This window comes from Leuciscus leuciscus (genome assembly GCF_965113295.1).
Source record: "Leuciscus leuciscus genome assembly, chromosome: 3".
Taxonomy (NCBI): domain Eukaryota; kingdom Metazoa; phylum Chordata; class Actinopteri; order Cypriniformes; family Leuciscidae; genus Leuciscus; species Leuciscus leuciscus.
The window spans coordinates 53,373,867-53,387,842 of NC_138727.1; the positions used below are offsets into that span (position 1 = coordinate 53,373,867).

Here is a 13,976-nt window from a genome sequence, read left to right on the forward strand (position 1 = left end):
TAGCCTATCTATTTTCTACTATATTTACTTCTTAGGCTATTTAAATCCAGATAAAACATTGATTAAAATTAAGATACAATTAATAAAAAAACGAAATTCACTTTAAAGAAAGGCTTTGTGCTTTCTGTTTGAGGTCTCTGTGAAATTTTTAAAGTCGCTTTCAGAGCAGTCATGTCCGTAATGGAGAACTGTCATGCCCGTAACATTGTTTTGTTTTTTTCACATAAATGCGACCACGAAAAATAAAATAAAAATAATATGTTATCTGTGGAGGCCGATCTTTATTCATCCGGTGGGTATATATCTTTTGGTTTGCACAGTGTAATTTATAGAATTACTAAAAAATATTTTGCCACCTAAAAGTTAAAGATTTTTTGTGTCACGTCACATGTGTATTTCCCTCATATTAAATATAAAACGCATGTGTAGACTGATATTTTTCTAATGTCTTGACTCCTTTCAGACGTTTCAAAATATTGGTATTAAATGCATTTTCTGAGAATTTATATTTCACGTATTGACTGCAAATGTCACGTCCATAACACTGGAATCGCCCAAGTTTAACGAATTTATCCTCAACTAGTTTTTGTGGTGTAGGTCTACGTATTTATGTTAACTTAAACAAATCTAATAGTAATTTAAAGATGTGGTAGCCCTACATCTTACACATCGTGGAAACAAAATAAGAATGGAAACTAAAATATGGTAGTATGCGCCTCAGTCCCAATACTGTAAAACTCGACGTAGGCCTACGTTCACAACATGTTAATGCAGCGGTAGAGTTACACTCACAGGACACTGTGCACTTATTCGCAATCACAAAAGTTCATTATTTGCTCGTGCTTTAAAGCTTTGCCGGGTAAACATTTCATTGGCGTTCTGTTCTGACATGATGCACTTTTTCTAAGCGCGAACTGAAGTGCGCGCGCACTGTCAAACAGCGCCAAACTGGATTTTTGTTGGGTCAGACCCATCTGATATCGAAGGGGGGCTGATAACGCGAGATCAACATCGATCTAAATGGAAAAAAAATAGCACCAAACAAGCCACTTTGAAATGTTGCTGTTTTAATGAATATAAAAGTTGGGTGACCTTCCCCCTAGACTAAAAAAAATTGGATGACCCTCCCCTCAACAAAGAATAAAAAGACATGACCCTCCCCTATTTTCCTCCGGTGGCCCCTTCCATAAATACCGAATGGTCCCTAATTGAGCAAAGTGCTTCCATTTATTTTATTATTAGTAGTATTAGTTCAAGAATAAAATAAAAATATCGGATTGATATCGGTATCGGCAAATAGCCAAAGCTGCGGCATCTGTATCGTATCGGAAGTGAAAAAGTGGTATCGGGACATCCCTAGCAACCGGTCTTCAAATACGGACTTCGGAGGATGCAGAACTGAATTGGGACAGCCTTCATCGCGCCGCGGTGACGCAATCGGCCTTCGAATGCGACCTTCCAAGGATGCAGCCTTTGAATTGGGATGTCCTTCGTCGCGCCGCTGTAACGCAATCGGCCTTCAAATACGGCCTTCGGAGGATGCAGCCTTCACATTGGGACACAGCTACTGCATCAACTTGGCACGCTACGCATATAGGCCTGGCATACAGGAAAGAACACTTTGTTTAATTTGTGATATGTTATAATATATCAATAATATATAATGATATATTATGTTATAGATTCTCTCTCCAACAATTTTGGATCGATTCAGAGAATTTCAGAATCGAGTCTGAGCTTAGATTTTAAAAACAGATGCGTGATGACACTGCGTGTGCTTTAGAAACAACCGTATTCTGCTTCCTTCTAATTTCTCTCTCTCTCTCTCTCTCTCTCTCTCTCTCTCTCTCTCTCTCACGACACCGCTTGAACCTTCCGAAAAACAATCTTTCAGAAAGTTTGGAAAGGTTTAAGCGAATTACAAAGACGTCTCGCCCTACGGAATTTCTCACAAATGCTCTACTAAGGCATCATTTATGTATTTTGGAATTCAGTTGGCTTATATATTAAAAATATGAAAATCCCTGAGAAGGCTGCTTTCAATTTAAAATACTCACGCGCGCTTTGTGAAGAGTGCTCGCGCATGTGACTCATTGGTTTAATGTACTTGCATCTCAAAATGCTTTTATGGCACAAAATTAATATAAACACGATCAGTTATATCTTAAACCAACAGGACAAACCACATCTTATATTTCAAAAGAGATCTGTGCATTAGTGTGAATGCAGCTTATCGTATCTAAACAAAAAAAACAAAACAAAAATTCACTCACAGCTTGAATGGAAAACGTTCAGACAGCCTACTTTTAAATACTGAAAGCACTCTTTGTTTATTGCTTGTAATATGTTTTTTTTTTTTTTTGTTCCTCTTTGTTATTTACTAGCTTTTATATTTTGAAGCTATATTAGTTTAATATAGCCTATTTAAAATTCTTAACATGTATCTGTTACAAGACAGGAGGGATAGACACACGGATGCAGGTAATGAGAGTTTATTTTGAACAACCTGATGAGTGATCGGCAGTGCTGGTGAAGGTAAGTGGGTGAGTAGAATATCCAGACGATACAGACTTGAATGACTCATTTCGTTTTCTTGTAGATGGAGATCGGATGGAGACACACGTACAGGAACGAAGCAGACTCGAGTCCTAGAGGTAAGCACAGCGTTAGCGTCTTGATGCAAACGATACCGGACAATGACTGAGAGTAGTGATGTTACATATGACACTGAAGCTTCGATGCGCGTATCACACAAGCGAAACAATTTCTAGTGAAGCCCCGTATCGGGGTGTGTATTGGTTTACTAGAGTCACGTGATCGATGACAAACGAAGCCTCACTTTCTCTCCAGTCACGTGCGCGTTTCGCTTTGGGTGTCAGAAGGCTCGAACTCCAGATCGTATTTAACGAGACGTTGCCTCAGTCTGGTTGATGTGTTTGTGAGGAGAGTGCTGTAGCCTACTTTGAAAGTTAAACAATATATTACATTTAAATAAGCAACATTTATTTTTCGCTACTTAGGCTATTATTTTTTGTTGCTGTGTCTTTTTGTTTTTGTAAAATCTTTGCACTTTTTGGTGATTTTAGGTAATTTGGTGTTGGTATTGGGGTTTAGGGTGGGATTAGGGGATAGGGTGTTTGTGTTTGTTGAAGGGTTTGTATTTAGAGCAATGGCAACATCCAAAAATATAAAAATAATTAAAAACTTTGTCAACTTTCTGTCATTCCTACAGTTGATTAAGCACTATCAGTATATGGCAAGCCGTTTTAACATTTAATCATTTAAACCGACTAGTCTCTATTTTCATGCTACTAGTACTTATTTTTTAGATACTAGTATCTATTCCATTAAGTACTAGTACTTATTCATTAGATACTAGTACTTATTCATTAGATACTAGTAGGGATGCACCGAAATGAAAAATCTTGGCCGAAACCGAAAACCGAAAAAGAGGAAACTAAGGCCGAAAACCGAAACACCGAAATAAATTATGCCAATTATTAGTACCATTGCATTTATGGCTATGACTGTGTACTAACTTTACTATAATCAAGGCATTGCATAAATTAATATTAAAGTTTCAAAGAATAAATCAATTAAAATTGTATGCAAATATTTATTTAGCACATTGCAAAGTATAAAATTAAATGTTTAACTTGACCCCACTCATGTGTACATTAAATAATAATGTAAAAGCCTACTGGCCTGCAGAAAGGTTTAAAAATGAAATGTTCTCTCATAAAAACAAAGTGCATTTAGGCCAATACTGCCATAGCTCATAATAATATCTGCAGCTATATGCTCATGGACGTGAGTTGCAAAAACCATAAACAGCTAAGGTAAACACACACACCTCTGAGAAATGACGGCTGCTCTGCACACACACGCAAGGTCTCTCGCTCCCTCTCTCTGCCGCGCGCGCGCTACGTATGCACGCTCATGCTCGCTCGCGATTCCGGGAGATTTAAACTAATTTGCGGGCATCAGGGAGCCGCTATCAATACGCGGGAGACTCCCGGAACTTCCGGAAGACTTGGGACGTCTGTGTTTTAAAAATCGCTGTCCGTGGGTCACTCTCAGATATATTGAAATACGTCCACACCGCAGATATGTTGCTTCAGACAAGCACGTGCAGGCCGCGGTATCTGCTGTTTGCGTCATCACAACATTTCGGCCGTATTGTTTCAGTGATAAAAGTCTTTCGGCCGAAAACCGAAAATGCACTTTTGGGCCATTTTCGGCCGAAAATGTTCGGTGGCCGAATATTCGGTGCATCCCTAGATACTAGTTCTTATTTATTAGATACTAGTACTTATTCATTAGTTACTAGTACTTATTATTAGATACTAGTAGCATGAAAATAGAGACTAGTCGGTTTAAATGATTAAATGTTAAAACGGCTTGCCATAATAAGTAACAAGTGTCATAAGCACATTTAATAACAGATGATCCTATCAGACAATGTCCTTATTCATTGTGTGTGTGTGTGTGTGTGTGTGTGTGTGTGTGTGTGTGGAGAGAGAGAGAGAGAAATATATAGAGAGAGAGCCTACATTAGATCTTATTGAATCATATAAGCTCATTTTATATTTTAATTGTCACACTTTAATGGGTAAAATAATTTATTTAATGAACAAATCAAACACAAACATGTAAGGTTTTTATTTGTACACATAACATTGAAACTATTGAGTGTGTTGTGGTTGCTTCATCTGCCAGAGCTTCTAATACAGGCTTCTGGCTGCTTTATTTTAAATAAGTGTAGTAGTCATAGCTGCCTCTTTAATTTTGGTACAACCCTTGTACAAATGAATGGTAATCACCTAATTAGATACAGGTGCGCCATAGGCGCGTGAGTGTGTATAAGGAAGCTATTGCGTTGTTGGAGTGCGTTGACTGCTGCAAACTTGGACGCTGTTCTTTCGAGTTGTTCCCTTATGGGGATCTTCGAGCTGAGCCACGCATTATTTGGTATGCATCCTGGGCTGTTTATCTATCGTGGTCTGACGTTGGAAGGGCTGATTTGTTAATAATCAGCTAAAGAGGCCAAGAGCCGGTAATATGTCCGTGTGATGACAGCTGATTGGGACTGTGACCGGGCTTCCCCTTCCTTCCTGTTTGGTCTTTGCCTTCGTTGTCTTGAATAGACTACTGTCGTTGCGCGTTGCCACGACGTTCCGTCTTGCTTCAACTCAACTGCGCCTGTTTGACCAGTCCACATCAAGTGAACTTGACATCGGGAGATTGTGAGACCCGAGTATTAATCCGTGTGGCCGTTTGGCCACCTCCGTACTGTTTCAACTGGAAGATTGTGTCTGTGGGGTTTGTTTGGTTGTGTGGATGAATTCAAAGTTGATGTGAGTTGTTTGAGTGCGTTTGCTTATTGTTGGAAGTGTGTGTGTGTGTATATATGTACGAGTGTGCGAGCGTGAGAAATAAGTATTAATGGTTGTGAGTTTGCGTGATCTTAAATGCATCGTGTGTGTATTGTTAATGGACAAGGTGTAATGTGATTTGCATCTGTAATTTTGTTGCTTTTGTATTTTTTTGATTCATTTTATATTTTTCTTTTTCCTTTGTTTATTGATTTGATTTATGATTATCTGATTGTATTTTTCTTTTTCTCTTGTTTGATTTGTGACAATTTGATATTGATTTTGTTAACTTTGTTGGACCGGCTGAGAAGGAGTGCTGACCACTCTAGGTCCAAGTTAATGGGTACCCTTGTTCACTGAGTGATTTGAGTCTTTTGAATTCCCTGTCACTTGAATGCACGTGTGCTTGTGGTGAAGTGAGTACATTACTGTACGTTTGAAGTGCTTGTAGTGAAATGGAATTGGGTAGGTTTGTTATTTCTCCTTGCCATCCGACATGTTATCTTTGATTTTTGTTATTTTCCTTTAGTTTTGATTCTGAAGCCACATTAACCCCTGGAGTATTGAAGTGTGTGTGTCGAGCTTTTAGTCTAGTTATTATAATAAAGTATTATTGTTATTTTCTATATTCACGTCTCTGCTGTGTCTTTGTGGGAACGAACCTGTGTGTCCTTATTGGACCATTATTTCCCTGGGTGAAATTCCCAGGGTGGCGTAGTCGGTGTTGTAATTATAATTGAGTCCAGAATAACGAAACCCACCCCTTCGGTGCTACATAAGCACCAGATGGCGCTGCTCTCGGCGCTGTTCCCGACACTCTCGAAGCTTTGAATCTTTTCCCGGAACAGTCAGGGGAAAGCCTCAGTGATTCATGAGGCTTCATTTCCCCATCCCTAACTGAGAGTGAGAGTGGGGCTTAAGTGCTGGAGGTAATTGCTGAACTGATGACGTGCAGGTGTGTGTGATCAGTACTCAGGAGAGGAAGTGCGCTGTGAATGAGTGAGGGTGGAGTCTGGCGTGATTGTGACAGTAACATGTTTTTTAATAATTCTTTTTTTAAATACGTATAATTACACATGTAATTCAAGATTTCAAGTGTTATTAATAAGATTAATTAAGAAAAAAAGTAGATCATGAGGTGCCTAAAGATTCCCATCCCTACTATACAATGATTTATTGCTTGTCTTTGTCGAATAATAAAGAAGATAAAGAAGTTAATAAGTAATCGCATATTAAATCGCAATCGCAATATTGGTAAAAAAAAATATTTTCCAAAATCGTTCAGCCCTAGTGTTCATCACTAATGCTCAACAATAACTTGCATATTAGGGGTGCACGATTCAGAAAATGTCACGATTCGATTCGATATCGATTTTTAGGCTCAAGATTCGATTCAAAATCGATTATCGATTCAAAAAAACGATTCACAGTATGTAATGTTAGGGGTGGAAATCTTTAGTCACCTCACGATCTGATCCAATTCCAGAATGATTCTTTATCTACTCCTCCCCCCTCCCCTCCCCTCCCCTCCCCTCCCCTCCCTATTAATTCATTGGTTTACATAGGTAATTAAGTACTTTAAAAAAATAAAATAAAAATTAAAACAGTTGTATGTTAAGATTTTTAAACTAATATAACTTCAAAACATACAAGTAGGCTAAGTAGCAAATAATAAAGAGGAGCATAGAAACATAACAAACAAACAAATAGTGCTTTCAGTAGCCTATTTAAGATTATCTGAACGTTTTCCATTCAAGAATTGTGAGTGATTTTTCTTCATCTTTAGGCTGTTGTTTTGTACTAAGACATCATAGACTGCGAGAGATCTATTAAGCTGCATTCACGCACGGATCTCTTTTGAAATATAAGAAGTAAAGTGGTTTTTCCTGTCCGTTTAATCGCTTAAGACATAACTGGCTGTGTTTACGTTAATTTTGCACAATATTAAACCACTTACACGGAGTCGCACAGCCGCATGCGCGAGCAGTCTACACAAACAAAGTACGCGTCAGCATTTGAAATTGAACGCAGCCTTCTGTTAGTGAGGTTCATATTTTAAATATAAAAGGCCATTGCATTCCAAACCACATAAATGATGACTTCGTGGAGCATTTGTAAGGAAAATACCGAAAGGTGAGACAGCACGCTTCAAGTGTAACGTAGGCTAACATCAAACAAAGCGCGAGTCTCTCACAGCGCATCCTGTGCAATGAAGCCTGTGAATGTCCTTGTAATTCGCTTCAACCTTTCCGAACTTATGAAAGATTATTTTACGGAAAGTTTGATTTGTGCATGTATGTGTGTGAGGAATTGGAAGAAAGCAGATTACGGGTGTTTCTAAAGCAAACTCAGCGTCATCGCATATCTGGTTAAAAACTAAGTTCAGAATCGATTCTGAAATTCTCAGAATCGATCCAGAATCATTGGAGAGAGAATCGCGATGCATCGATGAATCTATTTTTTTCTCCCACCCCTATTGCATATCCCCTTAATTATCTCACTGCAACACTGTCTCAATGTTACTTTTACTCTTTTTAGTGTGGATTTTCCTGTGGGGTTGAAAGGGTTAACAGTGTAAGATAAAAAGACACACCCACTGAATGTATTTTAACAGTAATAAACTAAGTTATAAAACGGGTATATACTGGCAACACTGTTGCCAGTAGTTTACTGTAAAATTAAATTTTTTGGGTCACCGTTGTGCAGAAGAGTAGAGCCTGTGCTTCAGTCCAGGAGAAGATCTACAAACATTGATGATATACTGCATGTTGCTTTATTTAACAGGCGGTGACTGTGTAGTTGCTGGTCCAGTGGAAATCTTTATGTACAATAGTTTTTCAGTGGTTTCAAATGAAATAAGTTCACAGTTATAATTAGCTCACATTATTAATGCATTATAAATTTTAGTTAATACATTTAAATGACGGTTGGTCAATTTAAGGCAGTTGGTTTCTGCAAGTTAAATTAGTAAACTTGAGTTTTAATTTAGTGCATTTTTACAGTAACATACTGTAGATTACAGTAAAGAACTGTACAATTAACAGTAAATTTTACTGTAAAAAAAGTGTAGTTCAGAAAATAATCATCTTCAGTTTTACTTTGTAAGGTTTTTGAATTGCTATGTGGCTGGAGTTTAAAACGTTCTGGAAGTTTTATTATTAGGGTTCAGGGTTCTTTACATAATCAGTGCATTGATGGTTTTGTAAATAACAAAAAAATATAAATTTGTGAAACTTAAAAAGTAGGGGTGTAACGATTCATCAACTACATCGATGTATCGATTTATATTCCTATGATCCAACTACATCGATCTGTGCTCGGCAAGTTGGCCTTCCGGACGACATATATCGATCTAATATCGTTTTAAAAGGCAATGAATCGATTGTATCGATACTAGGAAATTACGCATGGGATTTAAGCACGTCAGACTTTATATGGATGTTTTTTCTTAGCACTTTTAATGATAAAGGCGTTAAACGTTACACAACTCAGTCTGCCTATCTGTGACGTCGTCGCCATGCGTGACTCGCCAGCAGCAGCGCAAAGACAACAAGCGGCGCAAAGTCTCTCACCTCAGAAAAACGGACTTTCCTGTCCTGTCAGCCGCTATACTGCAGGAGCGCGCACTCTTCAACTGCACGCGCAAATGCGGCGGAGTGCGCTGTATCAGTTCACTAAAGCGCAAAAGAAATACGAGCATGCAGCGTCGTAAATTAGTAAGTTAAGTTCTTCTAAGTATTGTGTATTACCATGGTAGCCTAATTGTTGTTGTTTCCATAACAAAATGCCACTTAGTGGTTATTTTGTATATTTTTATATGACTGTGGTGGCTCATACCAAGACTGTATACAAAAACTAGTTTGGGACTGCTATATAGCTTAACCTCGCAGTGCCTACTCTACTGTTTATCAGTATTTGTCATATTCTTACAATTTTTTTTTTTGTATGTTAAGTAAAGGGGGACAGAACTTGTGTGTCAACAATTTTTGTGTAAACAAATGTATTATAATAGGCCTATATTTCCTAAAAAGGTGGGTCGCAGCTTGGCCCATGGCCAAACTATTCAAAACATCATTCAATGTTGTGATAATCGTAATTAATAATCACAATTACAATATCAAGGGAATAATCAACAATTATGATTTTTGTCATAATCGTGCAGTCCTACTTTATTCAAATAAAATGTGAATGCATTTGACATTAATTGTTGTTTACTTGTTTGTTTATATCTATAATTAATTGATACCTGATTCCCTTACAAAAAATTTAGGCAAAAAAGTCACTGAATCGATTTCAAGTCACTGAATCGTTTCGGATCGTATCGTTCTAAATGAACCAATATCGTCCTTGAATCGTATCGGCAACCACGAATCGAATCGTTGTTAAAACGAATCGTTACACCCCTATTAAAAAGGTTCTCCAGTGACATTAGAACTGCTGCTCATTGGATGTTTTGACATCGCTGAAATAAATAAATAATCAAACTTTCAGACATCATTGCAGGTCTGCAGTTTACACATTTCATGACCCCTAAAAAATCAACAGAGCAGCAGCCAATTTACCAAAGGTTACATTTACACGACTGTTTTTTGCAGGTCATTTACGGGAAAACTGCCCTCAATTTGACTGACAATAGCAAAAGTGTTCTTTCATAATAGACATCTTTATGTGGTTTTCAAGCCCTGCTGATCATGAAATGATCTCCATTTGCTGGAGTAACAATGACAAGCTTACAGGAGGAGTCACTAAACGAAGTCTAGTGGACAAATATTAACTATTGGTCTTTGATTCTGAATGTTTGTTAAATAAATTCACTTCCCTGAGAGAAATCAAAGTATCCATTTACAAAATAAAAATTCAAAAAGGTTATTTTAAACATAGCAATACGTGTTATACTGTTTAATTCTACATTGGTGAACTTAAATACTCCCTTGTGTAATTTCCAGTAAAACAAACTGCAAACAAAAAAAAAGCAAGCAAATAGATAGATAGATAAATAGCAGTTTGGACTTTGAGGGTGACGGAGGCGGGTATAAATCTGAGCTGCTGCAGGTTCACACACACACACACACAGACATGATGGAGGTGAAGCTGCTGTGTCTGACTGTTGTTCTTCTCTCCTCACCCCTCCTCACACTGTGTGACCCGCTGTGAGTATTAAACACACCGTTTGCTCATAGAGTTACTAATAATCAGTTTTTAAGATTTCAAACGCTGTGATTTGATCTCCTCAGGTTTGTTCTGTCAGCTCCTAATTTGCTGAGAGTGGGTTCCTCAGAGAACGTGTTTGTGGAGGCTCAGGATTACTCTGGAGGAAACCTGAACGTGAGGATCTCAGTGAAGAACCACCCAAAGAAAGACAAGGAGATAACAGACAAAACAGTGACACTGACTGCAGAAAACAATTACCAGATCCTTACAGATATAAAGGTGATGCCACCTTATGTAATTTACAGTATGTAAATTTTTGTTTGTAAATTGAAAAATGCTTTTTCTTTTATTCAAAATTTGCAAAGGACTAATTCATTATCTGTTCTTTAGATCCCTGATGATAAGGACTTCTTCTCTGATGATCCTCTGGAGAAGCAGTATGTGTATCTACAAGCTCAGTTTCCATCTCACACCCTGGAGAAAGTGGTCATGGTCTCATTCCAGTCTGGATATATATTTGTACAGACAGACAAGCCCATCTACACGCCTGCTAGCAGAGGTACGATTATGTGCTAAAACATGACAAATATAGAGTGAATGAATGCGCATTGTGAACTTTAAACATGTTACATCATCATGAATGTTTTTTCTTAAACTGACTGCTGCTTTTATCAGGGTTTGAATCTACAGAAAACCAAACAAACATTACTCATATTTCCTTTTTTGCTTTGACATCTTTTGCAGTTCAATACAGGATTTTCTCACTGACGCCCAACCTGAAACCACTCAGTCAGACTGGTGTCACGGTGGAGATCATGGTACACACTTATATAAGTGCACACTGTTATCGCACACACACTCACACACACACACACACACACACACACACACACACACACACACACACACACACACACACACACACACACACACACACACACACCGCACACACACACACTCGTGGCATTTCAGCTGTGATGAGCATCATTGCACTGCTGATCTCAGTAAACACACAGTGTTAATTCTGATTTCTGTGTTTCTGAAGAATCCACAAGGCATCACAGTTTCATCAGAGAAGATATATCCAGTGAAAGGGATGAAGTCTGGAAGCTACCCCATTCCTGAGGTTGCCAGGTGTGTGAAACGCTGACAGAACGGAGGCTATTCAACCTGAGTGAACTGACAAAACTTAATTTTGATTGCCTATAGTGTCTAATTCAGGACAATATATTACTGTATAAGAAAAAATATTACCCTGTTCATGATGTTATCATCTGTTTTAATATCATAAAAATATAATAATAAAATAATCATAAAAATCAGACATGTTCATGTTTGTGTTCTGTATGTTTCAGTACTGGGATCTGGAAGGTTGTCACTCGGTACACACACACTCCTCAGAAGAAGTTTACTACAGACTTTGAGGTCAAAGAATATGGTAAGATGTGTGTCAACAAAATGTGTGTTGTGTATAACAACTGAAAAATATTTATTTTAAAACAAGACAACTGAGTGTGCTAAAGGGGGTATAAGCTCATGTGGAGCCATTGGTTCTCATTGGATATGAGAGAATGAAACAACAAAATATTACAAGGCACTACTGAGGATACAGTATACAGGCTGTGTTAACCAGAATGCTTTTCATTTTAATTTAATTAAATTTTTTACTTTTTTATTTATTAATAACTTAGCCGAATAACTTGGGCCTTTTACCCTTAACCATGCGAGTGCCTTGGAAGTTTTGTTGTTTCAAAAATATTTATTTATTTGTGTCTTTTCTCTGGTTTGGTTTATAGTGCTTCCAACATTTGAAGTGAAATTAAGACCCAGCAAGTCATTCTTCTATGTGGGTGACGAGAGCCTGACAGTTGACATTGAAGCCAAGTAAGACAACATATGTTCCGCTTCTCTGTATTGAAAATAAATCTATAATGTGAGTAAACACTGATTTAAAATAGATTTGTATGTAATTCTGTCAGGACCACTTCTGTCAAAGGTAATTGACAATTAGCATACAGTTTGGATTGGCAGTGTGGTTCTGCTCTTTTTTTTCTATGTAATGAACGCGGATGTGGATCAGGGACTGTCGTCGTCACCATTCAGTTTTTACAGCAGAAATTGTATGTGCTTTTATAGGTACCTGTTTGGACAGAAGGTGGAAGGACATGCATTTGTGGAGTTTGGTGTGATGGACGGTGAGAAGAAAATAAGTATTCCTTCCTCTCTGCAGAGAGCTCAGGTGGGAGACATTAAATCATCTAGGATCTCATTTCTCCTTACCTAGAATTTACAAGAAGTTACATTTTTACTGCATCTTAGACTGTTATTGTCTTTCTCATATGAATAGATTAAGGAAGGAGAAGGTACAGCAGAACTGACCAGGGAGATGATCACTAAGACCTTTCCAGACATTATCCAGCTGGTTGGACGATCAATCTATGTTTCAGTCAGTCTTTTAACAGAAAGTGGTAAGACTCAACAGATACTGTACATCTGTATGTTTACATGCCTGTGTGTGATTGTATATGAGAGGCTAATCCTATGTGTGTGTGTGTGTTTCAGGCAGCGAAATGGTGGAAGCAGAAAGGAGAGGGATTCAGATTGTGACGTCACCGTACACCATCCACTTCAAAAGAACACCACAATTCTTCAAACCTGGGATGCCCTTCAGTATCTCGGTATGAAACAGTAGCTGATTTTACACATTAAACTCTGTAAATTAGTATAAAATTAGCAGATTGGCTATTCTGGTAAAACACACCATATCTGCTGTTCACACATTAAGCAATTGCTTTTATGATACCATTAGGATACTGTTAAGGTAAGATAACATTCACTCATCAGCACCAATATACTGAACAATTGGCAGATTTTGAAACACTCATGACAGATCTCGCTATTCGAACCTTTTAGCAATTTTCACCAATTTCAAGTTGAGCAGTTCTCAAATTAATCACACACTCAATGCCATCGTTTGTAACGCTAAGTTGCCGGCAATGTTACAACATCTCATCCCAGAAATCTGTGACTGATTTACAATTGAAAGCTATAGAACTATAGAAGAATTTCATTAATTTTTGCTCTGGGTTCTATAAAAGGTTTACGTAACAAATCCTGACCAGACTCCTGCTGAAAATGTGGAAGTGGAGGTCAATCCTGGAGGGGTCAGAGGTCAAACAGGAGCCAATGGCATTGGGAAGGTTACCGTCAACACTCCAGGAGGATCTTCTGAACTGCAGATCACTGTAAGACCTGCAAACTCAACTAATGTTCAGTCACTTTCACTGGTGAAGTAGTGGAGAATTAACATATGTGACCCTGGACCACAAAACCAGTCACAGGGGGTCAATTTTGAAAAATTTTGATTTGTACATCAACTGAAAGCTGAATAAATAAGCTTTCCATGGATGTATGGTTTGTTAGGGCAATATTTGGTTGAGATACAACTAT

General features: G+C 37.9%; 1 protein-coding gene and 1 long non-coding RNA gene across 9 annotated transcripts in view; one reads left to right on the plus strand and one right to left on the minus strand.

Annotated features, from left to right (window-relative positions):
* Positions 1-383: 383 nt before the first annotated feature.
* On the minus strand, positions 384-1,210 carry LOC309494886. The gene is made up of 2 exons (XR_014204472.1): positions 1,124-1,210; positions 384-1,092 (listed from the first exon to the last, which is right to left on the minus strand). It is a non-coding gene; the product is annotated as an uncharacterized lncRNA (long non-coding RNA).
* A 9,165-nt stretch (positions 1,211-10,375) lies between these two features.
* LOC309493628 (complement C3-like) overlaps positions 10,376-13,976 on the plus strand; it is a 528,795-nt gene continuing 525,194 nt past the window's right edge. For all 8 annotated transcript variants that reach the window (XR_014204025.1, XM_082162768.1, XM_082162766.1 and 5 more), the window contains exons 1-11: positions 10,376-10,525; positions 10,610-10,805; positions 10,917-11,085; positions 11,271-11,344; positions 11,572-11,660; positions 11,882-11,964; positions 12,323-12,410; positions 12,663-12,765; positions 12,874-12,994; positions 13,089-13,204; positions 13,625-13,771. Coding sequence is in view for 7 of the 8 variants with exons in the window: in XM_082162768.1 (XP_082018894.1) it covers positions 10,452-10,525; positions 10,610-10,805; positions 10,917-11,085; positions 11,271-11,344; positions 11,572-11,660; positions 11,882-11,964; positions 12,323-12,410; positions 12,663-12,765; positions 12,874-12,994; positions 13,089-13,204; positions 13,625-13,771 (1,260 nt within the window). In the remaining variant the exon portion in view is untranslated. The remainder of the gene's footprint in view (positions 10,526-10,609; positions 10,806-10,916; positions 11,086-11,270; positions 11,345-11,571; positions 11,661-11,881; positions 11,965-12,322; positions 12,411-12,662; positions 12,766-12,873; positions 12,995-13,088; positions 13,205-13,624; positions 13,772-13,976) is intronic.